Consider the following 27,631-nt stretch of genomic DNA (forward strand, 5'->3'; position numbering starts at 1 on the left):
GAAATAGCCCCTTCTGACTTGAGAATATTCTCTCAGTCCCCAGAGAAGAGGAGCCAAAGAGAGCTCATCAAGGGGGAATGCTGTTTCTTTAAGAGAGAGGGAGAGAGAGAGAGAGAGAAAGGGAGGGACCTCTTTGCCCTCCAGAAACCAGGAAGGGAATTGAGTTGATCTGCTGCTGCTGCCTGGTTAGCGCATACGGGGCTTTGAAACTGCACGACAGTTGAGGAGAGAGCGAGCGAGCGAGAGAGAGAGAGAGAGAGAGAGAGCTCCAGAGAGGAGGAGAGAGGAGAGGAGGGCAGAGCTATCCCCACAGCAAGCAGCACCACGGCCATCGCAGGTGAGCCCCGGACGCCCCCCGCTTGCCCCCCCACCCCCACCCCCCCAAGCCCAGGCGACTACTGCTCAGGGCCTGCTGACTGGAGAGAGCAGTCACAGGAGAAGAAGAGAAAGGAATGAGGGAGGGGGACAGAGGAGAGAGAGAGAGAGAGTGGTGGAGGTGGGTGTGAGTGGCGTGGGGTGGGGGGTGAGGAGAGAGAGAGAGCAAAGGGAGGGGGAGAGCTAAACAGTCAGTAGTTGAGCTGGGGCTTCTTCCCCTCAACTTCTCGCTACAAAGCTTTTTTAAAATATACCTGCTGATGTTGCTCTATTTTTTGGAACTTTATTTTGGTCTGTGAGAGGTGTGAACTTTTCGGACGGAGGTGTGTGTGTGCGGAGGGGGGGTCGCTGTGAGAGGAGGTGGATGGTGGGGTTTTGATGTGCGTGTGTGTGTATATGTGGAGGGTGTGTGTGTGGGGGGAGTCGGCTTGAAAGGAACGAGGAACCAAAAATAATTCCATAGGACATGGTACAGTGATAGCTGCTGGGGCTCACTTCTACAGATGCTGTCCTTTCATGCCAAACTAAGTTTGGAGGGAAAGTTGTCATCAAGCCCTTGCCATTCGGCTGATTTGGATTATTTTCCGGGGGGATCTGTCCGGGTGGTGTCGTCTTATTCAGTCTTTCCAAAAAGTCTGTATTTAGGTCAGGAATGCTGAAGTTTTTCGTAAAATGCAGAACGAGTCATTGTGTCATATAATTGTATTCTATCGCTTGCTTGTGACTCGGGGGAAACCAGTGGTCTGGTGGGGTTTTTTTCCTGCGGAGCTTGGCCCTGTTTGATGGCTGGTCTGTACTTTTAATACCTGGCATCCTGCTAGCAACACACTGTAGTGTATAATTCAGCCCTGAGTGCTTACGTTGAAGCAGGCTCGGAGATGTGGGGGTGGCAAGGGGGAGAGCGCTGGGACTCGTAGTTCGCCCAGGCGGGCTGGCAAGCAGGTCAGATAGCGCTCAAGGACTCCACATCCCAGAGTGCCTTGCCCTTGGCCATGCAGGAACGGGAACAGCCGCCAGCCTATCCCGACGGGGAGGTGTGGTGAGTGAGCAGCCGTCAGGCCAATCGCGTGGCAGGAAGCAAAGCCACAGCAGTGGGCTGAAAATAGAGGGGAGGGGGGAGGGCAGGGAGGGAGAGAGGAGGTGGTAGGTGTCTGCCTGCCTGTGTGGGATCAGGCAAGGGCTTGCCTGTGTAACTACGGCCACTCAAGAAGTTTCCTGTCTCGCGATTGCTCTGGTGCCGAGGCAGGGCCCTGCCCAGACACGGAGGCAGGCAGGCAGGCAAAGCAGGCAGGCAGGCAGGGGGAGACCGACTAGGGCTGGAGGAGGCAAGCACACTTCTGGGCAGCTGGTAAGAGCAACTACACACACACACACACACACACACGCACACACACACGCACATACACACGCGCACACACAGAGTGCTCGCACACACACACACTGTTCTCTCTTGTACTGACAGCCTGGCAGAGGACAGGCAGAGATAGAGAAGAACTCGCTGGATCTTTGTGAGAGGGGGTGAGGGGGAGTGTGTGTGGAGTGGTGGCGCTGCTGTGTGTGTGTGTGTGTGTGTGTGTGTGTGTGTGTGTGTGTGCGCGTGTTTGCGTGCGTGTGTGTTGGGAGGGGGACAGGACTTGATTCGAGCTCTTGACCCACTTGCAGATGAGGTGGAGGGGAGGAAATGGAGAAGTGCTTGGATGTGGCAGGTACTTTAGAAAAAAAGAAAGGAGACATCGGTGTCGATGCTGCTCACAACTTTTTGGACATGCTCAGGTGTATGTGTGTGTGTGTGTGTATGTGTGTGTGTGTGTGAAGGTGTGTGCGTGCATGCGCTGAAGGCAGCCAGAGTAGCAGATGTTTCCCTAAAAATGTCTCGGCTGTTCCTTAACTCATTCTCTGTCTCTAAAGCACAGTCAAGTTAAGTATAATGTCCGTGATGTCAGCAAACTTGATGACATCTGGCTGGTATTATGTGCCGTGTGTGCGTGTGTTTGTGTGTGTGTGTGTTTGTGTGTGTGTGTGTGCGTGTGTGTAGGGGGGTAATACAGTGCCATGGGTCCTGGTGGTTTTGACACAGAACTGGTATGAGGCAAGAGAATGTGGCGGCACCTCTAGCGGACAGTTTCACTTCCCCGCGCCGGTCTTGTCCATGGCACTTTTGGCAACTCCAAATGCCAGCATGGACTTTGAAAGCAGCAGGCGTTTTTTCCCATAGCTGTGCCTCGTGTCAGCTCGCAGTAGTCTCTCTCTCTCTCTCTCTCTCTCTCTCTCTTTCTCTCTCTCTCTCTCTTGTTCTGACTGCTTCTCGCCCCTTCCCCTATTTGCTGTCCCCTCCCAAGCTTCCCACTTCCCCTCCCTGCCCTCACAAAACAGTCTTCATCAGCACTGTCTTATGACATGTCAAGTGCACATCACAAGTGTGTGTGTTTTCTGTGGTGGGGACTGTGTATGTGTGTGTGTGTTTGTGTGTGTGCATGTTTGTGTTTTGTGTGTGCGGGTTTTTGGGGGGGCTGTGTACGTGTGTGTGTGTGTGTGTGTGTGTGTGTGTGTGTGTGTGTGTGTGTGTGTGTGTGTGTGTGTGCGTGTGTGTGCGCGTGTGCGCGTGTGTGTGTGTGTGTGTGTGTGTGTGTGTGTGTGTGTGTGTTTTTGAGTGTGTTTGAGTCAGTGGGGCATATGTAGCAATAGTGTGTGTCTGATGTTGACAGACATTGCAGGAAGCTGGAATGATTTTTTCTATTGTAATTGTGAAGTATTTAAGGACATATGATTTTGCCCTCCCTTTGTTCACCTTGTACTTGCAGAACCCGTTTTTGAAGACTGCGGGTTCAGAAGACAGTGAGACACAGAAAGAAATCGACACAGAGAGAGTCGGGAGAGTTTTTTTGTTGTTATTGTTACACAAGGTGATGTCTTTGGCCCTGAGTGAACGCGTGCACAGCCCTCACAGACCCGTCAGTGGCCCAGCCTGTCTTTATCTCCCAATGTAAACCCTAACCATACACACATGGCAAGTTAATGGCAGCGTATGGGTCAACTCGGGTCGTGGCACCTACAGAAGAATGCAGCGGGGCAGCGTTTGAGAAACTTCTCAGCCTGGTGAGCGCACGAGCAGGCTGCCGCTGTACATTCTTTGAAAGACGAAAGCGAGAATCGAAAGTGTCTGAGCGTTTTTCGTTACATCAGTCATACTCCATTAGTGTACAGTTGGAGAGTTTTAATTCATTGCGAGGAAGTGGATTTGCCAAAAAGTTTTCTAGCAGGGCTGATCTTTCAACATACATAGGCCTTTGAGGAACCATGAAAAAAAAAAATAACACACGTATTTTATGACTTTCCACAAGAAGTAATACAAACCACACGGTCAAACTGCCAAAGTCACTGGGGGGAATTTTTGTGAGCTGGTGTGACTGGGACAGGCCCAGTGAGGAAGTGGAGTAGTATTTGAAAGTGCAGGCGTGGCGTCGGGGATGGTGCTGGTGGGTGCGCGGTGGTGGTGGTGGGTGGTAAACTGCTTACATGTATTGGATGAGGGAAGTGTAGGGCACTAAAGTGTGGATCCATGTGCCCCATAGTTGCACTGTCAGCCACCGTGGCTGGCCAGACTGAAGTCCTCGCGAACCCGCTAAGAATGAGCTCTACTCGTCAGCAATAAAATAATCTTGTAACTCCCTCACCCACACCGACAGGCAACCTTCTGTGTATGTTGAGTCGTGGGTGTGTGTTGTGTTTTGTTCAGGGGCCAGTGATTGGGGTGGGCTTCCAGGTTTGTCATGTAAAGAGGGCGACTTGATCGAATTAGATTTTTCTCGCAAAGCCTCACGTCGTGCTGTCCCCTGTGCGGTTTATCCACCGGTAATCAGAGAGCGCACCTTATTATATGCCCGCGTTGCATATTTAAAAGGCTTTCTTGGAGTCTCCATTATCTCTTGGGGACTGACGGCTTCACTCATTATTTTCCCACATTGTGCCCTCGAATCAGGCTGGTTTCTTTGTAAATAGTTGGTGAATGCTGTTTGTGTCATTCATGTCCCTCTCAAACCAGGCCAGAATGTTTTTCCATGCTTGTGAGCAGAGTGGCAGGCCCAATGGTAACTGAGTGGCCTGTGGTGTGTGTGTGTGTTTTTGTGTGTGTGTTTGTGTGTGTGTGTGTGTGTGTGTGTGTGTGTGTGTAAGTGTCTATGTGGTGTGTTTTTGTGTGAGTGAGACTAGAAGATGCTTGTCAGAGATGGTGTTGGTTGGATATTATGTCTGTGCCCCCCCCCCCCCCCCCCTGCCCGGTTGAGTCGTGTCAAGGAGGAAGTGGGAGTTGAGGTGGGTCTGTCGACTGGGCTAGTGTGGGCTCGGCGAGGCAGGGGTTGGGCTGGGCAGAGATCAGCGCACTGCAGTGTCTGGGCGAGCTGGTCATCTGATAACAGAGAGGGTTCTGTTACACCACAGGAAGTGCTCTTTGGTTGGGGGTTGTGTGTGTGAGTGTATATGTGAGTGTGTGTGTAAGAGGCGTGGGTCTGCAGAGTGAGGTGGGTCTGCAGAGTGAGAGGTGGCACTGATGGAGGTGGTAGGGCAGGGCAGGGCTGGAGAGAGAGCCGGCCAGCGTGGCAGACCTCTCCTCTACTTTTCACACTTATACTCCCAAGGTATCTTCCACTGTGGTATAGAGCACAAGGATGAGTGCACAAACTGAAGTTGGCTTTCAGTTGTCCTCTGCTGAGGGGAGGGGATGTGGTGGTGGTGGGGGGGGGGGGGGGGGGGGTCTGCTTCTTCAGAGACTTCAGAGAGTTCACCAGGATGATCATGTGCAAAAAGTTTTCCAATCAAATAGAACATTGTAAATTGTCGGTCACTTTCTGATGGTCTGCAGTGTCACTTTGTTCATTCTAGCGTTCTTATTTTTATCTGATGTGCTGCAATGTTATGTCACTGCAGGAAAATGCACCACAGTTTTAAAGCTGTCACAATAGTTCTCAACTCGCTATTCAAATTGGCCACAAAAATTGAAAGGGTTTTGGAACAGGTGCTAAAAGAGTATAATCTTGTTACAACACTTTTGGTATCAGTTCATCAAGGGCCAAAAATAGGCCTATTACATAGGTTTGCAAACTTTTTATGTGTTCTATCACTGCTGTAAAAGTGTTGAAGAAACACAGCGTATTAATTTAATAGATTGTTCCCTGTTCTCTGATAGCTTGCCTGTAGCCGTGTATAATACTGCCTCTAGGCTGTGCCTCTCATTATATCTACAGTTCTTGGCAAGCGGTGTAACTGGCATGTGTGGCGATAGAACTTTGACCTTTGGATTTCCATAATAAAGGCGACTTCTTCGACTCACTAAAATTTTATTGTCCAGTGTGACATAAGAAATTGAAATTATAAAGATTTTTTCCCCCTCTTGAGTCTCTCCAGGGTTGTGTGGGGCTGAGGGCGGTTTTATAAGTCTCGTAGAGTATTTATTTTTTTTTTTCAGGCGCAGGCTTGGATTCAGCTGAAGTGGTGGTGCAAGTTTGTTTTAAACAGCCTCGCCCACTACCTTTCAGGGCATTGTGCGGAGAAGTCTTGATTTTTGGCAGCCTTCTGACATCCCTCCAGTTTGGCAGCCCAGCCCCACAACTTTAGTTTTATCAGTTGCTCGCCCTACTTCCTGCCTACGCTCTGTATGGCCAGTCAGGCTTCCTACCAGCGCTGGCAGTAGTGACTCACGCACGCACGCACACACTCACACACACACACACACACACACACACACACACACACACACACATAAATGCACACAGGGCCTTGCTTGAAATCCTGTTCTTCTTGGAACTCGCCACACCCCCCTCCTCCCCTCACCCCTCCCTCTCCTCCTCCTCCTCCATCCCTTTTCTCCATAGCGTTTCCGATTATCCTGTAATATCCGCTGGGCCTTGACCTTGAACCTTGCTGACCCCTGGCTAGTGATCCCCCTCCCCTCCCCTCTCCTCCCCTGGCCTGCCCCTCGGCCCCCACCCTCTCCCTGTGGGCCGTGGCGGCTGTTAATCGCAGGCACGCTCTCAGGACTCCCAGCTGGGGAACACCCCCCCCGTCGGCATGCCGTAGCCTCCTGCTACGCCGCGTTTCAGGGCTTTGCGCCATCGAAAGCTGACATATACAGTAGGCATACAGTGAGCTTTCTAATCCTCCTGCTCTTTCAATCTTTCTTGCTTTCTCTCTCTCTCTCTCTCTTTCTCTCTCTATCTCTCTGTCTTTATCTTTCCTATCCTTCCTCTTACATCTCCACTAGAAACTGTTCCATACTCACCAAAACAAAACAAACAAACAAACAGAAAACAGTTCTGACAGAGGCAGGCTCTTCTGACAGTGCTGCTGGCTGTGAGGCAGCAAGAGTTGTTTGTGTTGATGTCATGAGCCGGCGTGCTCCTGGAATGCAGCGCGGGGCCCGACTGGAGCGCAGGATTCTTAGATATCCTTCTTTTTCTCTCGGAGAGCTGATATGACGCGTCTGATAAAACATCAGGCTTTTGGCAGCCTTTCCCTGCCAAATCATGTCCAGCTGATAGCTACCTTCAGTGGTGAGAGAGCCAGACCACCTAACATCAGGCTGAAATAATACATGCTTGTTTACATGCTTGAGGCAATGTAAAAAAAAATCTCTCTCACACTTGTCTGGAGGAAAACCAGTAGCTGGATATTCAGCTTTGGGGATACAGGGCCGATCATCCCTGAAATCTAATCTGTATACCTGCTCTTGACGTTTGCTGGTGGAGGGGGGGTGGGGGTGTTGATGGACTAGGGGGTGCTGGGCGCTGATTATAAGGCCAGCATGAAGAAGGCGTGGTGGGGTGAGATCTGCTCTGGTTTGACTTGCAAAGCAGTGGCTTGCCCTGCCCGGTGGATAGCAGCCCGTGTAGCGCTGGGCGCTGTGTGCAGTGTGCCATGCGAGAGGCCTTGAAACGAGACATTGGGGACACGTCATGGCCCCCGTCACCCGCAGCCATGAATAAGTAATAGGGAATGTTGGGGAGGCAAGAGGAGGTGTTAGGATCAGGTTTGTTTGCGGTGTTTCCTCTCTCTCTCTCTCTCTCTTTCTCTCTCTCTCTCTCTCTCTCCTTTGCGCTTGCCGGGTTATTCTGGGACAGGCTCCCATACCCGCACCTGTAACACTGATGACTGACAAGACAACTATTCTATTATTTCTGTCCTTCTGTTCAAGCTTGGGGGAGAAAACCAGAAAGTAAATAAAGTAGAAGTAGACAGGTTCTGAGTCAGTTTGGCCACCTCATGTGTTGGGAGTATTCAAGTAAAAGTATTCTTACTGCAGGCTTGAGGGAATGCTACACAGATGAACCTCTCTCTCTCTCTCTCTTAGAGACTTTGCCCTCAGTGACCTCTTCCCTCTAACCCTCCCTCCCTCCCTCCCTCTCTCGCTCTCTATCCCTCTCTCTGTCTCCTTTGCACATAACAAGGACTTGTCAGTTAGCCCCCTGCCTCTCCCCTGCCTCATAGATAGTCAAATGAGAGGTGGATAGTGAAATTAGGCCCTCGCTCTGGTGGCTTTATCAGGGCCCCTGCACTGTGTGTGTGTGTGTGTGTGTGTGTGTGTGTGTGTGTGTGTGTGTGTGTGTGTGTGTGTGTGTACAGTGTGAACAGTAAAGCTGCATGCGTGTGACCGGCTCCAGCCAACAGCCATTTCTGCCTACACATATACCTATCCTCATGGTTTATTTATTCAGGGGAGGACATGTCAAATTGCCTGATACAGGTGTGGCACAGTCAGAATGTGCCGTGTCAGCCATACCAGGCTTTTTCACACCATTTTAATCTTTCCTATAACAACACATTCATTTCAATGCAATACTGCTACACTGCTACGCTTAGGACAGTTCCCTCTTGCGCAGATGAGTTAGTGGTTAGTAAAGGGGCCAACCAAACCAGTATTTTTTATCTGTTGTTTTACCTAATCCTCGGGTTCACGTTGAAATGGTGCCAGTTGTGGTGGATGTGTGGGAAGCCGGGCTGCCAGTTTACGGCTAAAGGTGTGTGTGAGAGCGAGCTCCCAGGTCGAGCAGGTCTGGCATACATACCAAGGGGCTTGGTCTGGAGGAATGTCATTTGAATGCATTGCTCTTATAGAGCATAATCCCCCAGGCCTCAACCCCCTGCTGGGTCTCTCTGGCAGATGGGAGCCGGGGGGTGGTGGTGATGGTGGTGGTGGTGGTGGTGGAGGGGGGTGGGAGCGAAGCTGTTTGCCTTCCGTGTTTGAGTGTGTGTGTGTTTGCGCGTGCATGCGTGTCTGTGTGTGTGTGACTGAACGAACAAATCGGGGAGGGTTTGCTTCACCGAGCCCCCCTCCCCCTTGCTCGGGCTGCAGTCGATCATTTTAATCCCCCCCACCCCCCACCCCCCACCCCCCACACGTGAGCAAGGGGACAGCCTTTCCTGAAACTTGGCACAGGGCGCAGGGTGGGGTAACCGGCTCAGACCGGATTGACAACCTCCCTTTTAATACTGTTCCCTCGCAGGCTGTGCGTGTCCTACTCCTCCTCCTCCTCCTCCAGTGGGTTTTTTCCACTATAGTCTCTCGTGCAGGCAGCCCCCCTCTCGCCCTCGGCCACCCCTCCCCAAACTCCCTCACCCTTCCCCTCCCTCCCTCTCTCCCTCTCTCTCTCTCTCTCTCTCTCTCTCTCTCCCTCTCTCCCCCTTCTCCAGCAGTCAACTGACACGACACAGAGTGCACATGCTGCACAGCCCCACACCCAGTGCTCTCCCTCTCCTCTCTCCTCTCCTCTCTGCACTCCTGTGTGCTCTCTCTCTCTGACCCACCCCCATGCCCCCCCTGCCCACCCCCCTCAGTCTGCCGAGCCGCGCCGTGCCGTGCTGGGTTGCCCTTCACTCCCCCTCACAGCCACACGCTAATGCTAACGCTAGCGCTCCAGAAGTTTGCCCCAGAGCACCTCCCCTTCCACACTTCACCAGTGCCCAGGCACAGCGCACACACAGCAGGCCAGACAGCCAGGTCACACAGAGAGTCCTCCCAGCATGGCGAAAGGGAAAAATATACATAAACAATGTTGTGCCTCACGTGGGTTTGACATAGGCCACAAGGAAATAAAGTTGTTAAGAGATACTTTGTTGTAATGTTGTTAGACTGACACTATGCAAAGTGTTTGCTAAGTCACCATGAGTCCCGGGGGTGTGTTGTGGAAGACTTTTATGTTTGGTGCTCAGCCCACAGCTTTTAGGCCGGACTACAGCCTGGATGTTTTCTCAATCCTTTCGTTGCTGTCAGCCACTGACTGGTTTCTATTGAACTGCAACGATCAAATAGATACTACTAATGTTATTCTTCTTTAGCATAATTCTGCTGCTCTTTTGAGATTACTGTATATGTATTTCGGTCAAGTACACAAATCCTCACCCCCCTACCCGAGAGATGGGCACGTAATAAAATTCAGGCCTTGGCTGGAATATTTGCCACAACAAAGGAGCCCTAGACCAGACTGACATACCAGAAGTTAAGAGATTAACACACACTCTCACACTGCGCTCGCTCGCTTGCCTGACCCAAACCTGAACTTAAAAGCGGCTGCGCCTATAATAGCTTATCCTTCACCATGAATTAGCACCACCAGCACTGCCCTCCCACTAGTTTCCCAGTGGCAATAGGCACTTTTGTTATCCACACAGCTCATTCTGATATCACTTAATGTTATTATTGGTTCATCCAGACATAAGTTTTTATGCATGCTGTGTGTATGGTTAACTGTGCAGATTCATATTGCATTTAGTAAAGATAAATACTATCTGGTATGTATTTGAACTGTAGGAAACCATTTTTCAGTCATTAGGCCACAATATTCTGCAGTGCTTGTTTTTAACCACTGCCAGTATATTTCACTTTGACCGTCAACAGTCTCAGGTGAACCCTGCACAGCTCTAGCCAGCATCTGTCTGTATATGAATGTAAACAAGGGCATTTTCGCTGACATTTGCTCGCGGCTTCACTCTCTTTCTCTGTAAGAATGTTTCGGTTTGGCAGTTCTCTTCTTCCTCAGTGTCTCTACTCGGTTTTGTTTTGTTTTGTGTTTGTGTGATTTATGAGCATAGTTCTCACATGACGGCTCTCTCTCTTTCTCTCTGTGTCTCCTTCAGACAGGCAGACGGACAGACGGCAGGACGGACGTGCCGGCGGGGCCTGTGATTGGCGGCTCGGCGGCAGGCTGGTGGAAGATGTCGTCGGGGGCCGGCGGGCGGGGGAGCCGCCATGCGCGGTCGCGTAACAGTGGCGGCAGCTGCGGCATCTCGGGCGGCTACGGCTCCAGGGACGTGGTGGTCGAGGAGGGCCCGGTGGGTATCCCATTCCCCGAGCACAGCGCCGACGTGCTGGGCGGCCTCAACAAGCAGCGGCTGAGTGGCCTGCTGTGCGACGTGCTACTGGTCGTGCAGGAGCAAGAGTTCCACGCTCACCGATCCGTCCTGGCCTCCTGCAGCGCCTACTTCCACAAGCTCTTCACTTCCGGCCTGGCCGCCAACCACCAGAGCGTCTACGCTCTCGACTTTGTGCGCGCCGAGGCGCTGGCGGCGCTGCTGGACTTCGCCTACACGGCCACACTGACGGTCAGCCATTCGAGCGTGGCCGATATCCTGAGCGCCGCACGCCTGTTGGAGATCTCGCCCGTCCAAGATGTCTGCACGCACCTGCTGGACACCAAAGTGCTCTCCCCGCCGGTACGCACAACGCTCACAGCTCACCCACATGCATACATAAACATACATGCACACACACGCATACATTAATACACATACCCGCACACAAACATACACATATGGGCACATACATACTTAAACATACACATAAACACTCACACACACAGACAAATATACAAAGAAATAATGTATACACACAGAAATAAACATATACATGGACACGCACACACACACGCACACACACATACACACACATACATATATATTATACACCTATACACAAACAAGCACACTTAGAGGCACAACCTCTGTTGCTAATACCTCTAAGTCATATAACTAAGATTAGTGAGGTCATACCATTAAACCCCATAATATTAATAATCCCTCAGAAAAAATTAAAAACACAAAAACGGCTAATTCACACACACAGACAGGTAGAACCTTCAGACACACCATTATAATATTGTGCAATGTTATAATGGACAAGCACCCATGGCACACTGCTCTACAACAGATGCCCTCACTCCCTCACTAAGAGTAGACCAGCTTGACTCATGCTTGACCAGCTTTGCAGTAGTTTGATCATCTAAACCAGTAGGGAGTAGCCTCAACTTGCTGATCAAGATGGTGGATTAGGTTCCTTTCACAATGTTACTCAATCTGTCCGTGTCATGCCTTTTCCATGAACTATGTTCTGAAAAGTATTATTTGTGTGTTCTGTAATATTTCCCGAAGGAGCATTTTAAATAGTATTCTACTGTATGGCTGCAGTTAGCTGCAGCACTTTCTAGTAAGATATGTTTGGATGTTTGGATAATTGGATTTATTTCAGAGTGTTGAGGTTTTCTTAAATTCCCAGATAATATGATGCCCTGTCATAATCTCAATAGTTCTGGTGGAATGCCTTTAAGTTCAATACAGGTAGGAGCAGGTAATGGATTGTATGTTAGGGTTAAGGGTTTTCAGGTAACTACTGTATTTGATGAAAAGTTATAAACAGTAGGTATGGATTTTCAGTGACTTCCTGATTGGATTTGATTATGATTAAAATGGTAATGATCTGATTCTAAAATTATAATTGATGCATCACAATGTATATTGTCCTAGTCTATGTTGTGTCTATGTCAGATGTTAACCATAGTTTATTTTTGATTCCCTTTCATTTTATTTATTTACTACAAGATACGATAAGGACAAGATAAAAAAATATCACCCTTTGGGACTTGGAAATGGGTTTGAAGGAGGTCTTTTATATTCATATCATGTAATCAATTACTTAATTAGTTGTTTCAAATATATATATTTAATCAATTTTGCTGCATCATTGGAGAATATTTCACATTTGCATTAGCACTATGCTTTATCATTATCATATTAGCACAATCTTCTCCTCAAACTCTGTTAGACAGTATTGATCTAGTCCTTCACACTTTATGTGGTGAGTACTATTCGGTTTGACTGACAATTCAATGGATATGTTGATCTGTATGTCTATATCATTGGCCTTGCAGAGATATTAGACCCAACAGGATCTCACTATATTGTTGGAAGAAGGGACCTGCATGTACTGGTCTGGCAGGAATGCGTTTAGAAACTTGGTATGGCTGTTGGATTCACAGCATTACAAGTCATGAACAGCTTTGTCTCAGTGAGACAGGTTAGCCAAAGGTTAGCGTCATCTGAAATGTCAGATGTCAAAGGGTGATGGTTCCAGTAAGATTCCTTGACAAATTATGTCAGAACCTATGCTGAGGTTGAGATTGATAAGAATGAAACAGTAGCTTACAACCCAATACTACAGAATGAGAATTTGTACGTAAGAGCACAAGGGTCTGCCTGGTCCAGGTAACTTTTGTGATCTGAGGTGGCATGCACGGCTTTATGCAGATGTCCATCCCCTGGACCCTAGTGGGGCCTTTCAGACTCGCTGCTATGCAAAGTACATATAACATTGGCCTGTAGGAGCACTAATGCAAACACAAATAGGTCATCAATTGGTCATGTGGGCCGGTGGTAGCATAGTGTCTAAGGAGCTGGGCTAGCATACAGTAGCCTAAAAAGTTGTGGGTTCAATTCCCACCTACCACCATTATGCCCTTGAGCAAGGCTCATAACCCGAGTTGCTCCGGGGACAATGGCCCTTGTAATATAATTGATGTAAGTCGCTTTGGATAAAAGTGTCTGCTAAATTAATAAATGTAAATGTCATGTAATGTCAAACACCCCATGTCATATAACAGCAGCGTGTCAAACAAAAAGGGCACGATACCCCACTGTTCATAGAGCTCCACTGGCTAGCTGCCCGCATTTAATTTAAAGTCACTCATACTAACCTACAAAGTGATTATTGGGTCTGGTCCCACTTACTTTAATGCTCTCATGAAGGCTCATGGCACATCTTCAACATCTAGTAACAACCCTTGACATGAATTTCCTTCTCTTCTCTCTTCCTCCTCCCTCTACCACTATCTCCTTTGATTACATTTTGACTATACCTTGCCTTCCTCTGGTAGTTTCATAGTGTTTGGGAAGTAGTGTTTATTGGTACCCTAAGGTGTCCTTTGCAATGTAACTTGAATGTTAATCCTCATTTTGTAAGTTACTTTGGCGTCTGAAATGTTATCATCATATTTCACACCATCCAAATTAGCATTACCATAAATAATGAGATCTTTGTTCAGCAAGTTGGTTTAATTTCATGGTGTCCTGTTGTTTTAAAGGTACACTTTTTATAGCTGGCCTAACATTTTTCTTTGGTGAGAGTAGGAAAAGTAGGAAGAACAATCTGCTTTTTATAGGTAGCCTAGCCTCATAAAAGAAATAGACAGAGCTACCCTATAAACTTCGATAGAGACAAGTGAAGTCAATTTGAACACCTTTTCCGGATGAAGCCTTATTGTACTGCGCATCCTCAGTGTCAGCTGAGTGATAACACGTGAAGTCAAGCAACGGACAAAAACACAGTAAGTCGTCTGGTAGCCGGGCTAAGAAAATTGATAACGTGCAGACTGATCCGAGTTTTAGTGCAGCTTCTGGTAGGTGATTTATTCCGACGTAGAGCCAACCCAATGAAACATCACTTAATTGTTTGTTTCCCCTCAATGCTTTCCTAAATAGCTCACCCGTGGACTTTCCCTTTAGACTGCCTTCAGTTTCTTATCCAAAAAATACGGTTACTTCTCTCATGTGCGACTGTAATGAAGTCGCATGCTCATGACATCATTTTAGCATTGGTTTTCAAAAAATTACAGAGCCGTAAAGTCAGACACACTCACACACCAGTCACACAATGCTGTATTTCAGTGGAAATGCATAGATTCCAGTTTCTTCCAGTAGCAGCAACTGGAATCCATGCATTTCCACTGAATTATTTTTGGAATCTGATCCCTTATCATACCTGTTCATTCTTACTCGTCGCTCGACTTATCGTGACTAAATTCAAGATGGCTGCAAACGCTAAACTTCGTGAAGATACTGTCTGTATAAATCGTCTTGTAAGTAAACTACCAGTGCTTTTTCAAAGTTCTCAATGTCTCGTTTTAAATGTCAGGGCCCTTGGAAGTCTACCAATGAAGTGTGGAGATACATTGAGCCTCGTAAATGGTGTAAAACAGTGATTTATTTGCATGGCTAGCCCGATGCCGAAGCACCACCATTGAAAAAGCTGTTGGTAGCATCGGCTAACTAGCACCAGATTTTGGAGTGCAGGGGACAAGCCGAGATGGGCTATGAGACATACGTTCACACTCGGTATCATGTTTCAACACACTTTAGGTCAATATCACACCGGAATTTTCCTTTAAAACGCTTCAGATGTTAACTAATTTGCTTTCAAAGTGACGCCAAAATGAATGGGGGTCAATGGGATGCTAACTTCAGGTGAAGCCTTATTAGCCTCAGAGCCTCCCATAGGGGGTACGCCTTCCGAACATTTGCTTACCCCCTTGGGTAGCCTACATAGAGTTGCCAAAAGAGGAAAGCCAATAATCATGCCTTAACAAGACAACTGCTTTATAATCTGTACCCTGGTACAGATTCAAGAACAAGTAGAGGTTCAAGATTCCAGTACAGAAGTGTCTGCCACTCAAAGGACAAACATTTCAGTAGCCTATTTGTCTTCTTGTTGGTTGTAGTGATGGCTTGTGCTTGGGAAGACCATGATGATCGTACTGTGGCATGCATATCAAACAACTTGTTGTAGAATCTGCTAATGTCCCATTGATCCCTGGTCTCCTAACCCCACTCTAATTAGGATAATGCAAAATGGATTCAATCACTCTGAGTGGCTTTGTACCCTCTCTCTTACCCCCAGCCTTTATCAGCTATGACTCTCATGATTATATGATTTGGTCCAAAAATTGGACAAGACCTGTCTCATATTGCTATTTAGTAGTGTTGTGGCTTGTCACTGTATTTGAATGGAGCTTCCCCATGCCTTTACCCGCACAATTGTCCAGTTTGCAAACCAGTCATTATGGAGCTCTTGGTCACTCTACTTCTGTAGCTCCAATTCGAGCTTAGAGTATCTTGTTGGTTTGCCAGTGAACAATTCACATGTGAAGGTGAGGTGTTTTTACCAAATAAGGTTTAGATTACAGACCATAACATAAACTTTAGAAAACAAAGTTCAAGGCAACTGCTCTGTAAAAAAGGCGTTTATGATGCCAAGACCTTAGTTCGCCCTATATGACTGTTCTCAAAGAATTGGCTAAGACCTTTGATCGCTAATTTGTTGCAATAGTCTTTTAGCTAGTTTCTTTCCTTTACATTATGTTTACCCCAACATCAGCAAGTGTAGAAGTCTTCCTCACTGTCACTCCAACCAACTCCAGACCAAAATTTATAACAATTCTATCCTTTGATTAGTCTCTTTTAACTTGAGCTAATAGCATAACGGGGTCATGCCTATGTTCCCTGGGTCCTATGTTCCCCGCTCGGGGTTAGGGTTAGGGTTATGGTTAGGGTTTTAAAAAAGGGTCCTATGTTTCCCGGTCTCATACAAAGCGGGGAACATAGGACCCGGAGAACATAGGTACGCTCCCAGCATAACATAGCACAGCATAGCATGAGTTAATAGCATAACATAGCACAGCATAGCTTAGCATAGCATAGCTTAGCATATTCCTGATTCCTGTGGGACACTGTAGGCCTATATGAGTAGGCCTAAATCTTTTTCTGTCACAGGAGGCTTTCCTGACTGTGTTTATTGATATACAAAGACAGACTGACTGAGTCTCACTTCCTTCCTCCATAGGCGGGCAGTGAGCAAGATGAGGAAGAAGAGAGAGAAGATGAGGAAAGGCCTAAGAGTGGCAGTCGGGGAGGAGGCCGAGGAACACGAGAGCAGGGGAACCAGCTGCGTGCCCGCGAGTACCTGGAATTCTTCCAGCGAGGGGCGCACTGGGGCAGCAGTAGCTGCAGCACGCCAGAGCTCAGGGACCCGCTCACACACCAGCACTTTAGCCAGCGCAACGGAGCGGAGCGCAACGGGACCCCCAACGTGCCGCATGAGTACGACTCCCCCCTGGCCCTCGCCCTGGCCCAGCCACCCGTGCAGGACCCAGAGGACGATGAAGAGGACGAGGAAGACATGGAGGTGTCCTCGGCCTGGGCCCGGGGCAATGGGGGGGTCGGAGGAGAAGCCGTGCTACCCCACTACTACACCCCGGGGGCCCAGAACGGACATTTCTACCTCCAAACGGAGCGTGTGAAACTGGAGCAAGAGCAGCGGGTGGAGGCAGGAGATCGAGAGCGGGATCGGGAGCGGGACCAGGAGCGAGACCGAAAGCGGGATCCAAATAATCAGGAGCGGGAGCCAGAGCGTGGCTCGGCCAGCGCTCTCCTGCAGCAGATGATGGACTCCATCGAGCGGCAGAAAGAGCGGGAGGCGGCGGGCGAGGAGCCGCCCGACGGGGAGGACCCGGACGTGGAGTTTTACTTGAAGTACTTTAACAGCGCGCAGCAGGAGGAAGGCTCCGCAGCGGCCGCTGCCGCCGTGGCTACTGCCACCGCCGTCTCCCAGGGCCTGCTGTGGTCGGTGCGTGGCGGGGGTGGCGGCCAGGCCGGCAGTGGCGGTGGCACTGGGGCCACGGGCGAGAGGAAGATGCGCTCTAAGGCCTTCCAGAAGTGCCCCATCTGCTCCAAGGTCATCCAGGGTGCAGGCAAGCTGCCCCGGCACATCCGCACGCACACGGGAGAAAAGCCCTACGAGTGCGCCATCTGCAAAGTGCGCTTCACCAGGTAGGCCATGAGGAAAGTTACACTCACACACAGCCAGAAACCCCTCAGTATCAAAGTCAGAGAACCAGAACCAGAGTCCAGCTCGTCCAATTCAGCCCCAACCCAGTCAGAACCTCTCTCAGTATCAGTCCAACCCAGTCAGCACCACTCAGAATCAGTCCAACCCAGTCAGAACCTCTCTCAGTATCAGTCCAACCCAGTCAGAACCTCTCTCAGTATCAGTCCAACCCAGTCAGCACCACTCAGAATCAGTCCAACCCAGTCAGCACCAATCAGCAGGGGCGCCTTAATACCACCCGAGGCCCCTGGGCTATATGTTTCTTAAGGCCCCCCCCCCAACCGCAAATATTAATTATGATTAAATGATACCCGGCCCGCGATCTGACCCGACACATAGCGTGCGCTTTTGGTTAATAATATGCAGTGTAGCCTATTATTCAGCCTATGTAAAACCTTTACATAAACAGGAACAGAATGCCCTCGAATCACGTCAGCCACATGACATTGCTTATCAAAAAGGCTAGCCTACTGCACGAAAACAAGCGTTGAACTTTTACAACACATGTTGTAGGCTAAGTTAAGATGGGTAGGCTACACATATGGACGTTTAAAAGCTTTTCAAAAGTGCGTGTTTGTCGTGTCGGGGGGTTCCCCAGGAGTTTTTTTTTAAATCCTGTCTACTTAACACACCAGTTTAACGCAGTTTGGGAGGCACAGAAATACTTTTAGCCTATAACAAGCTGGCTCATGTGACGTGAACATGGCTACCTTATGCATTATCACTACACTACACGGAGACATATCTCACGTTAACAAGGGAGACAACATAACATAGACTATTATATGTGCGAACGGGTTAGCACAAACTTAGCTGTTGGTGAACGGAGATGCAGATCACTAATTCATGTCTTTGCGCCACAGCCCATGTTCTGCGTTCACTCCAATGAGACAAGTGAAATACATGTTTTTAAAGCCGTTTCATTTCCAGGCTATTTGCTACGATATTTACCTGCTATGCCTTCTGTTTTCATGGACAGTTACAGGAGTCCACGTCATTCGTTTATCGTTGCTTCAATCCTACCCACGTTATCTCCAGAGTTTGTATGATAAGTTTGTCAGTCAGTTTCAGCCTCTCCTCTAGCTCCTCTACACCCGTTGGAATTTATTACGTTTTGTTACATTTTGTTACACTTTAGAATTGGAGAAGACAAATGGGGCCTCTGCATGGATGTAAGAGCAGTACGATGTGCTCAATTATTTAGGCTAGCTCCAGAGTATAATGACGCCGCGAATACGGACACGCCGTTTATTATTATTGATTATCATTATTATTATTAGGAGGCCCCTCATTGGTCGAGGCCCCTGGGCTGAAGCCCAGGTAAGCCCCTGCATGAAGGCGCCAGTGCCAATCAGAATCAGTCCAACCCAGTCAGAACCTCTCTCAGAATCAGTCCAGTTCACCCATTCCAGCCCACAGCTAATCGCTTGTTTTGGGGCAATTATTTCTCAGTTAAACAGTCCTAGTCCCAGTCCCCTCTTTGAATGCTTTGCTGTGGAACTTTGAACTATTTCATAATTGGATTTAACACACACAGAGCAACAATAGAGCACTTTCTCTTTTTGCCCTTTACTATGATGTAGCTTTTTTGCTCCCACTGAAAAGACCAAGGTAGCAGTTACGGTGTCCCACAGTGCTATCAAGCCCCACTGAACACACACACACACACACACTGTGGCTCTGGTACAGCACTGTCCCCCTCACAGACGTACCTTTGGTAATCTGCACTGATTAAAACGCTGAGCAGAAATGAACATGCAAAATGGTTTGGCAGGGTCGGGGGTGGGGGTGCCATAAAACAGGCACAAGAGTAGAGCGTGAGAGGGTTCATCACAAAGTCCTGCAGTTTTAACAAGGCGGGGGTCCTATAAAAGTGAGCTGAACGTTGTGAGTGTGGGCTGTTATCAGGGGATGAGGCCACTATAAAATTCTCGTCGCTCCGATACAGGGGCTGGATGAGGGGAAGGTTGGGGGTGGGGGGAGGGGGATTCTGGCTGAGCTCTATCTATGCCAGTCAGTTGTGTGAACTTGTGATCCCGAGGTATGTTGATTATTGCCCACGGCACATACGTCACTCTCTCTCCCTTTTCCTCTCTCTCCCTCCCTCTCTCTCTCTATCTTATTCTAACCCTCCCTCTCTCTTTCTCTCTCCCTCCCTCTCTCTCTATCTTATTCTAACCCTCCCTCTCTCTTTCTCTCTCCCTCCCTCTCTCTCTATCTTATTCTAACCCTCCCTCTCTCTTTCTCTCTCCCTCCCTCTCTCTCTATCTTATTCTAACCCTCCCTCTCTCTTTCTCTCTCTCTCTCTCTCTCTCTATCTTATTCTAACCCTCCCTCTCTCTTTCTCTCTCTCTCTCTCTCAGTGGCTGACTAATGTAGTGTGCTGTTTGGCTCTTCTGTGCCAGCTTCTGTGTGTATGTGTATATGTGTATGTTTGTGTGTGCTCATGTGTGTATGCGCTTGTGTGTGTGTGTGTGTATGTGTGTGTGTGTGTGTGCGAAATGATTTCCCATGTATAGGGAGCATCACCTTTTCCATGAAACAGTCCCCTTAATGAATTAATCAGGGGATGCGCGTTGGAAATAGACGCGCAGGCGAGCCGAAAATATCAGCGCCCCTGTTTGTGGGGTGCGGGCGGGTGATCTAAATTTGCCATCTAAATGCAGCAGGCAGGCAATGGGAAGGGGCATTGTAATCTTAATCCTGCTTGATCAGGGTTAAGAGTGTGCCTGCCGCTGTAATAAATCACTCCCGTCCTTTAAATAATTCACCCCCATCAGTGTGTGCCACTTTGTTCCATGGCCCAGTGTGTGTGTGTGTGTGTGTTTGGGTATGCCAATTGAGCACATGCATGTGTGTTTGTTTTTTCCCTGTGTGTTTGTGTACACACTGAGTGTGTGCATTGGTGTGTGCTTGCATGAATGCCAGCATTTGTGTGTGGTTGTTGGTTGTGTTTACTTATGTGTGTGTGTGTGTGTGTGTGTGTGTGTGTGTGTGTGTGTGTGTGTGTGTGTGTGTGTGTGTGTGTGTGTGTGTGTGTGTGCGCGCGCGCGCATGTGCCAGCACTAGTGTGTGGTGTATGTGTGTGTGTGTGTGTGTGTGTGTGTGTGGTTGTGTATTATCTAAGCCACCATTCTGCCTGGCTATTCAGTCACCTTAGCCACAGTGGTGAGTGTGGAGCTGTACTCTGCCCCGCTTAGGGTAGAGTAGAAGACACACACACACACACACACACACACACACAAACACACACACACACAAACACACACACACACACACACACAAACACACACACGAACACGCACACAAAAAACAAACACACATAGTGGCATACAGAGACAGCAGTTTCCCCATCCTCTTCCACAACACACACTGCATAGATTTAAAGAGTTTTATGGCTTCTCCTCTCGTCCCCGCTAATGCACAAACCACCTGCTTCTCCTTACGTTATTACAAACTTGCAAATTGCCCCCAGGATCAGAGGGTCGGATTTCCTCTTCAAAGACTTTGAGCTTTTGCTTTGGAAGAATTCTTCTATCCTTTGCATGTTTTTTAGCATCTCAGGGGATCCACACCACTGTTAAATGTCCAAGGGTTTGAATTATTTAAAGAATTCTGTCCCCTTTTATTGCCTGTGTACAGGAAATTCTAGAATAGAAAAAAATCCTCTGAAATCAACCTTGACAATGTTTCTGTGACCAGTTTTTAAGTAAGAGCTAGTATCATACTTCTGCACTAGGAGTGCAATGCATAGCTTTTTGCAGGTATGCACAACTATTTCCATAACCTTGAATAATACTGCCTTCCCGGCTTTTTGAAGTTGCAGTCCTGTCCGGCCAAGGTCTCCTGAGTTGCCCTGAGAAATCAGTAGCGTTGTCCTAATGGCCTAAAGGGGGCCTCTGCTACCTCATACCAATTCATCTCCCTGTATTAGACAGCGGTGACCCATCACAGCATGCCCAGATCAAGGGCGGCTGTAGCGATCTCGGCGCCGCTCTTTGATTATAAACTGCGTCTATGGTAGGCATTAACCACCACCTACCCAGGGTTCCTTTGCTCCCACCATAACCAGGCGCTGGACTGGACGTTGAGCCCTCCAGAGCTGGGCTGCTGCCGCCCCTCTCTGAAATAATACAGATAAAAAAAAGAGAGAGAGGGAAAAAAAATAGATTTACAGCCCCTTGTCCTGATATGACCCAGCGTGGTGATCAGCAGAGCAAACACTTGTAACTGCTGAAACCAAATCCACACCTCGTCAGATAGGAGCAGGATGTGCCGGGGAATGTTTAGGGGGTCGCCAGGGTAACACAGTATTTATCGTTTATCGTAAGGAGAGTGATACACGGCCCCACCTCCTCTTTCCCCATACACGCACACACACACACACACACACACACACACACACACACACACACACACAACAATAAGGAAGGAATCACAGAATTGCCCGCTGCTTTGTTTAAGCAGGCAGTAGCTAGCAGTGCCTTTCACACAGCCTGGCCCCAGTTTCAACTTCTGAGAGCAGGAGATAGAAGTTGCTGCAGGATATTCAAACTATATTTCCCTGTCTGGCTCGAAGGATTAAAACTAAGATTTATCAGTGGGGTGACACTCTCATGGTTTTATTTTATTATGGTGATTTGTGTCAATGACATGTGCTGCAAAAATGCATTCAGTAATTAGGCTGCCTTCATTTTTGTAGTCTGTTTATATTTAAATCACTTTTGTGATGAGTCTTATAGACTCTTATCAGTCACCTACTTTGGATGAATTAGATGAAAGACTTTAATGTAAAGGGCCGCACGATCTGGGAAGAAAATATCTAGTTGCGATTTTTCTGACAGATTTCGTGATTGTGATTTGATTTGCAATACACTTTTTGAAAGTTAAGCTTCAGTTCAATATTCCATATTTGTTTTAAGTTGGGCCGCTTCTAATTGGTGAGAATGCCTAGTGCATGAGAAGCACAACACTCCTGTTAGGTGAGCTTAACTGTCACACAAAGAGGATGACATGAATATAAAAATCACAGATGTGACAAGATTAACCTTTGGGATAGAGTTGCGATCTGCACAATTAATTGCAGCCCTTGTGATTAGCTACTTGCATGAGTTAAATTGCGATATCGATTAAAAAACGATTCATTGTACAGCCCTGATGTAAATCTATGATATCTCAATCGATGAACAATACATATTTATTCTATCATTTTCTGTGGGATGCTCAAAGAAACCCAGGTCTTGAGACAATTCTCATAAACAGTTGGAACACATCATACTATATTCCACGATATAAATATATACAGTTGTCTCTTTAAAGCTTTAAAGCTCTTATGTTTTACTATAGTTTAGTCTTGTTTCTTTATTGACACTAAAAATGCCCTTTTTTATTGTCCACACACTTGGATTGTTTCCAGCAGGACTTAACCATTTTGGATCTAACTGACCTCTAAAGTAGTTAATTGTAAGTGTATGATTTGACAAGATAAATTGATAGCTGTCTGTGGCTTCCTCTCTGAAACCAGTATCTTGGCCTGTAGTCATGAATGGTTGTGTCAGATGGGTGTTCTCTGAATGGACAGTCTTGTGACCTGCGCCGTGACCATCTTTTCTGTCTTGTTCTTCTTCTGTCCACAGGCAGGACAAGCTCAAGGTTCACATGCGCAAGCACACAGGGGAGAAGCCTTACCTGTGCACCCAGTGCGGCGCCGCCTTCGCCCACAACTACGACCTGAAGAACCACATGCGCGTCCACACCGGCCTGCGGCCCTACCAGTGCTCCAGCTGCTTCAAGACGTTTGTGCGCTCCGACCACCTCCACCGCCACCTGAAGAAGGACGGCTGCAACGGCATCCCGTCGCGGCGCGGCCGCAAGCCCCGGGTGCGGGACCCCGAGCTCCTGGAGGGGGCCTCTGTAGGACTCCCGGGGCCACCGGGCCCCGGAAACGGCGGACGCAGCGGCCGGGGACGAAGGCGCGTCGAGTTGGCTCATCCTCCTGCTGCCGCCGGCCCCACCACCGTCGCATCTGCCGCCGTCGAAGGAGGCCCAGGAAGCCATGCACACAGCCCCACCCGGGCCGAGAAGGCTGTGGAGGAGGTGCAGTGAGACGAAAGGGACGTCGGAACGTCGCGCTGGGGACTTCAGGAAGGGACGCAGAGAAGGGTTTGCGGCGGGGGACATGTGAGATGGAAATTGAAAAACAACAACAACAAAAAAAAACAAGAAACAAAACAAACAAAAAAACAAACAAACAAAATGACAACTACATGCTCCTCTAAACCAAAATCAGGGTGTCACAAAAATCTATTTGTTTTCTCATTTTACCTTTTACCCCCCTGTGCTTTAGATTTTACAGAGTAGACTCACAACTTAGGGGTCTGTTTAAAAAACAAAACAAAAAAAACACGAAAGAGCAAAGAGCACTTCACGTCACCTCCACCCTGTCTTCATCTTTCTGAGTCGTATCTCTTTTTTCTTTTCTATACTGGAGCGATGGCTTTACCATATGCATTTGTGAAAAACAGAGCAACTATGCAGTAGAGAAGAACGTTTCCGGGTCTGTTTCTCACAGAGCCTTGTCTTAACACAGGTGGTGTCACCCCCACCTGTGGGCTGTTGCACGGGTTAACTCAAGTTAGTCCAGGGAGGTGGAAAACAACCAATCAGTCTTTTTCTACTTTAATGCAGTTATAACATGTACATATTCCATAACACCTGATATTGTCTCTTTGATTAATAAGGCAATATATGCAATTCTGATGCAGCAACTTCTATATTTTTTCTTTCCTAAATGGTTCAGAAAGAATCAGGCAGGGGTTTGAGTGAAGTGTTGCTTTCTCTATAAACTAGGTTTTAAGAAATCTTTGGTTCATCTATCTGAAAGGTTAACAGAGTCGTATCCACTATTGCGGGGGCTCTTTGCAGCGCAGGACCAGGGATTGGGGGGGGGAGGTGGTGGGGTGCAGTGTTTCTAAAGCACTACCATCATCATCATCATCATCGGTGGCCAAGCGGCAAAAACCTCACCGAATATTACCTCTCGCCACCCTGCTTATTCAGCATTTCTTTTAATTTGATTCGTCTTAATCTTTTGTGTTTTTTTTTGATTGTCGTATGTTCTTTTTGAGTTGACTGCTTTTGGGTACTTGACACTTTACATTTGTATACATGTATATATATATATATATATATATATATATATATATCTATATATATATATTAGATGGTGATAATATTTGGTCCCATTTTAACTTGAGATATATTGCAAATCAAATGGGGGTGTTTTCCTTCAGCTTGACTTCTGATTTCTCACAGAGTGAAGCTCGCATACGGGAGAGAGAATACTGCTTGAATGTTAGAGAATATTTAATTCCGACATACCCGTTTTGTCCTAAAAACTTTAGCACTTGACCGAACCATTGAGTTCCCGCCCAAAGGTTAAAGGAAGTGATGTACTTCCCTTTGAGAAGTTCTCCAGGGTTTTGTCTGTATGAGCGAATGAGAGTGTGCTGTCTAACAAACAGCTGGTAAAAGACAGGGAAAACTTTTTCTTTCTTCTTTTTTTATTTTACTCAGCACGAGTGAAAAGATGACGAGATTGAGCACCTTTATTTTTTAAATGCATTTGCACAGCTTAACTAAAGATATCCAACCTGAATGAGATGTATTTAATAAGGCAGTTAAAGAGGAGGGTTAAAAGTGCTTATTCCAATATTTTGCCCTAGGGACCACGGACCTTAAGACAACCTGTGTGATGAGAAGAGCAATAAATACCTGTCCAAGTTAGGAGGCCAAAAAGAGAGAGAACCAGAGAGAGAAAGAGAGAGAGAAAAGCGAACAGCTGCAGCCAGCCACAGAGGGCGGGGGGGGGCAGGGGGGGAGGTGTGTGGATTTCGCAATGTCTCTTGCATTCCAAAATATAATCTGCCCCGAAACAGCCGTGTTTCGCTGTACAACGGATCAAATCTGGTCTTTTTTTTGTCTTAACCCCCACCTACCCTACCCCACTCCACCACCCACTAAACCCCTCCCCAATCCCCCTAACCACTCCCCTCCTCTCCCCCCTCTCCATTTTCGACTGGAGGAATCCACGGCCTGTTTGCCGGCAGCACCCAGATTGAGGCCGAGCCTGTGAATGAGTCTGGCTCCAATACGGGCCAGATCCGCTCTGGATCAGATCTGTCCGATCCTGCGATCTCGGGCTCGGACTCTCTCTGAGGCCCTTAAAACAAGCAGCGGGATCACACACACCACTAGCCCCCTGGGCCTCTGTGCATCAGTTGCTGTGTGTGTGTGTGCGTGTATGTGAGAGAGTCAGGCGGTGGGGTCGCCTGCTGGCCACTTTCCCGATCGACTCACCCGTAGGCCCGGGAGTGCCGGACGACCAGGCAGCACAGACTGAGCGAGTGAGGAAGGGTGTGGTGGAGGAAGAGTGGGGGGGTGGGAGGCTGAGGATTGGGAGGGGCAACGCGTTTAAACACGCTCCTGAGAATCTGGCGGAGTGCTTACAAAGCTCCAGCAGACCCGCGAAAGTGGGCAGCCTCCGGCGGGAGACGGCAGAGCCTACTGTGTTATTCCAGAGAGCCGCAGTGACGGCCTGCTGACCTAGCCTAGCCTAGCAGGCACGCACGCATGCTTAGCCTGGCCTATGCCGCCAGTCCTACCCCTCCGCAGGCTAGCTCCCCAAGAGGAGGCGCACATGTGTGTGTGTTTGGGTGCAGGTGGCTATTCGCTGGTGCATATGTGGACCAGATCTGCAGGATTGACTCTAAGAGAGAGACAGAGAGAGAGTGTTTGTGGCTGAGGTCGATGTTCCCCTCCTCGGCGTTGCTGCAGGGCTGTGTTGTTCTGAGAGCTGGTCCTTTGCACCTTAATGGGATACAAGCAGGTTCTGATTGCACTTTGTTACTGAGAAGGGCACTTTTTGTCAAAGAAACGGGTACTTGAAACAAAAGATTGAATGTGTGGCACACACGGTCCAATCCGAACGGTGACTCTAGGCCCATCCTTTTGTTTTTGTTTAGCTTTTGACGACAGGCTGCCAAAAAGACAGAAAAAGATATGTGTGCAGAACCTCTCTAAAAAAAGGCCTAAAAAAGAGAACAGTTGTTTTTTGGAGATGGACATGTCAGGATTTGTGACCTATATAAAACAAACACTTTTCAAAAATATTCTTCAAAAGAATGAGATATCCCCATGAAACTGATTGCACTTGAAGTTAGCTTTTTGATTTCTAAAGAGATATTTAGAGTTGTCTTTATTCATGTCTTATTATGGAGCACGGGGATTGAGTGTTTGAAGGGGGTGGCGGTAGGAGTGTGAGCATTAGTGTGTGTGTATGTATGTGTGTGTGTGAGTGTAGCCGCAGGGTCTTTGGGCAAGCCTGGATAAACAAACTCCATTTTATACCCATCTGCTCACCAGCTTACCACTCCGAGCTCCAGTTGTTATGCTCAATAAAAAAAAACTATTTTCACCACAGAGTTCCCCCTAGTCTAGCTTCAGCTATGGACAACCACTGCGTTGGCAGGAGCAGTATGTGTGTGTGCGTGTGTGTGTGTACCTGACACGGACACACCCTGTGTAACGATCGAGGGCAAGATTGCTCTTCGTGATGCATTTAATGCTGTTGGACTTTGCATGGCCAACTACAAAGTTAGCAAGCCTCCTTGCCATGTGTGTGTTGTGTCTGTGTGCCCGTATGTGTGTGAGTGTGTTTCTGAGTGTGTCCACACATATACACTTCTACCATGCAGTGGTTTAAAAACACATAGGTTTGATTAAGGTTCATTTGGCTTCAGCACAAACTTCTGTTCTGGTCTTGTCCTCGTGCCCTATTCTTAGTGGAGCCCAGCGTAGTGGTTCTTAGTCAAGACCACAAGGCTGCCCTGTAGTCTTGCCACACCCTGAGCGCCTACCCCCCTCGTTGCATATGCAGCAATTTGTGTGGAATCATGCAAAGCATTTTACTTGAGTTCCCTTTTCTCTTCTTCCTCCGATTTTTTATTTTTGTCCCCTTTCTTCTTCTGTGAACTTAAAAAGAATCGATCGTTTTTTGTAGATATTAAGAGCTTCTCCTTTTACTTGTTGGTTTGTATGTTTCTGTTGATTATCCTTCAAAAGGTGTCGCTAGAGCTTGTGTGTTAATATTTTTTCCTTGTTTTCGAAAAACTGTTAAAAGGCTGTTTGTGTGGGTCTTGGTTTAGGTTATGGATTTTTTGTGTGTGTACAGGGAGGGTGGGTGTAGGGGTGGGTTACGGTGGTGCTTTTCCGTGGAGG

The 27,631-nt window shown here is 47.9% G+C and overlaps 1 protein-coding gene across 2 annotated transcripts; it reads left to right on the forward strand.

Moving 5' to 3' along the window:
• Window positions 1-252: 252 nt before the first annotated feature.
• Window positions 253-27,606, forward strand: zbtb7a (zinc finger and BTB domain containing 7a). Of its 2 annotated transcripts, none has more exons than XM_076278226.1 (4): window positions 253-337; window positions 10,501-11,076; window positions 16,310-17,295; window positions 22,990-27,606. In XM_076278226.1, exons 2-4 carry the CDS (start codon window positions 10,579-10,581, stop codon window positions 23,456-23,458), a joined length of 1,953 nt encoding a protein of 650 aa, XP_076134341.1. In that variant the 5' UTR covers window positions 253-337; window positions 10,501-10,578; the 3' UTR covers window positions 23,459-27,606. The 2 variants fall into 2 exon arrangements, with proteins under 2 accessions (XP_076134341.1, XP_076134342.1); XM_076278227.1 differs by lacking the exon at window positions 253-337 and adding an exon at window positions 1,639-1,723.
• Window positions 27,607-27,631: the final 25 nt, after the last annotated feature.

Source organism: Alosa pseudoharengus, unplaced genomic scaffold, assembly GCF_046254945.1.
Source record: "Alosa pseudoharengus isolate Yale_2024_CS ecotype anadromous, Long Island Sound unplaced genomic scaffold, YU_APseudo_1.1 YU_APseudo_1.1_scf_11, whole genome shotgun sequence".
Lineage (NCBI taxonomy): Eukaryota > Metazoa > Chordata > Actinopteri > Clupeiformes > Clupeidae > Alosa > Alosa pseudoharengus.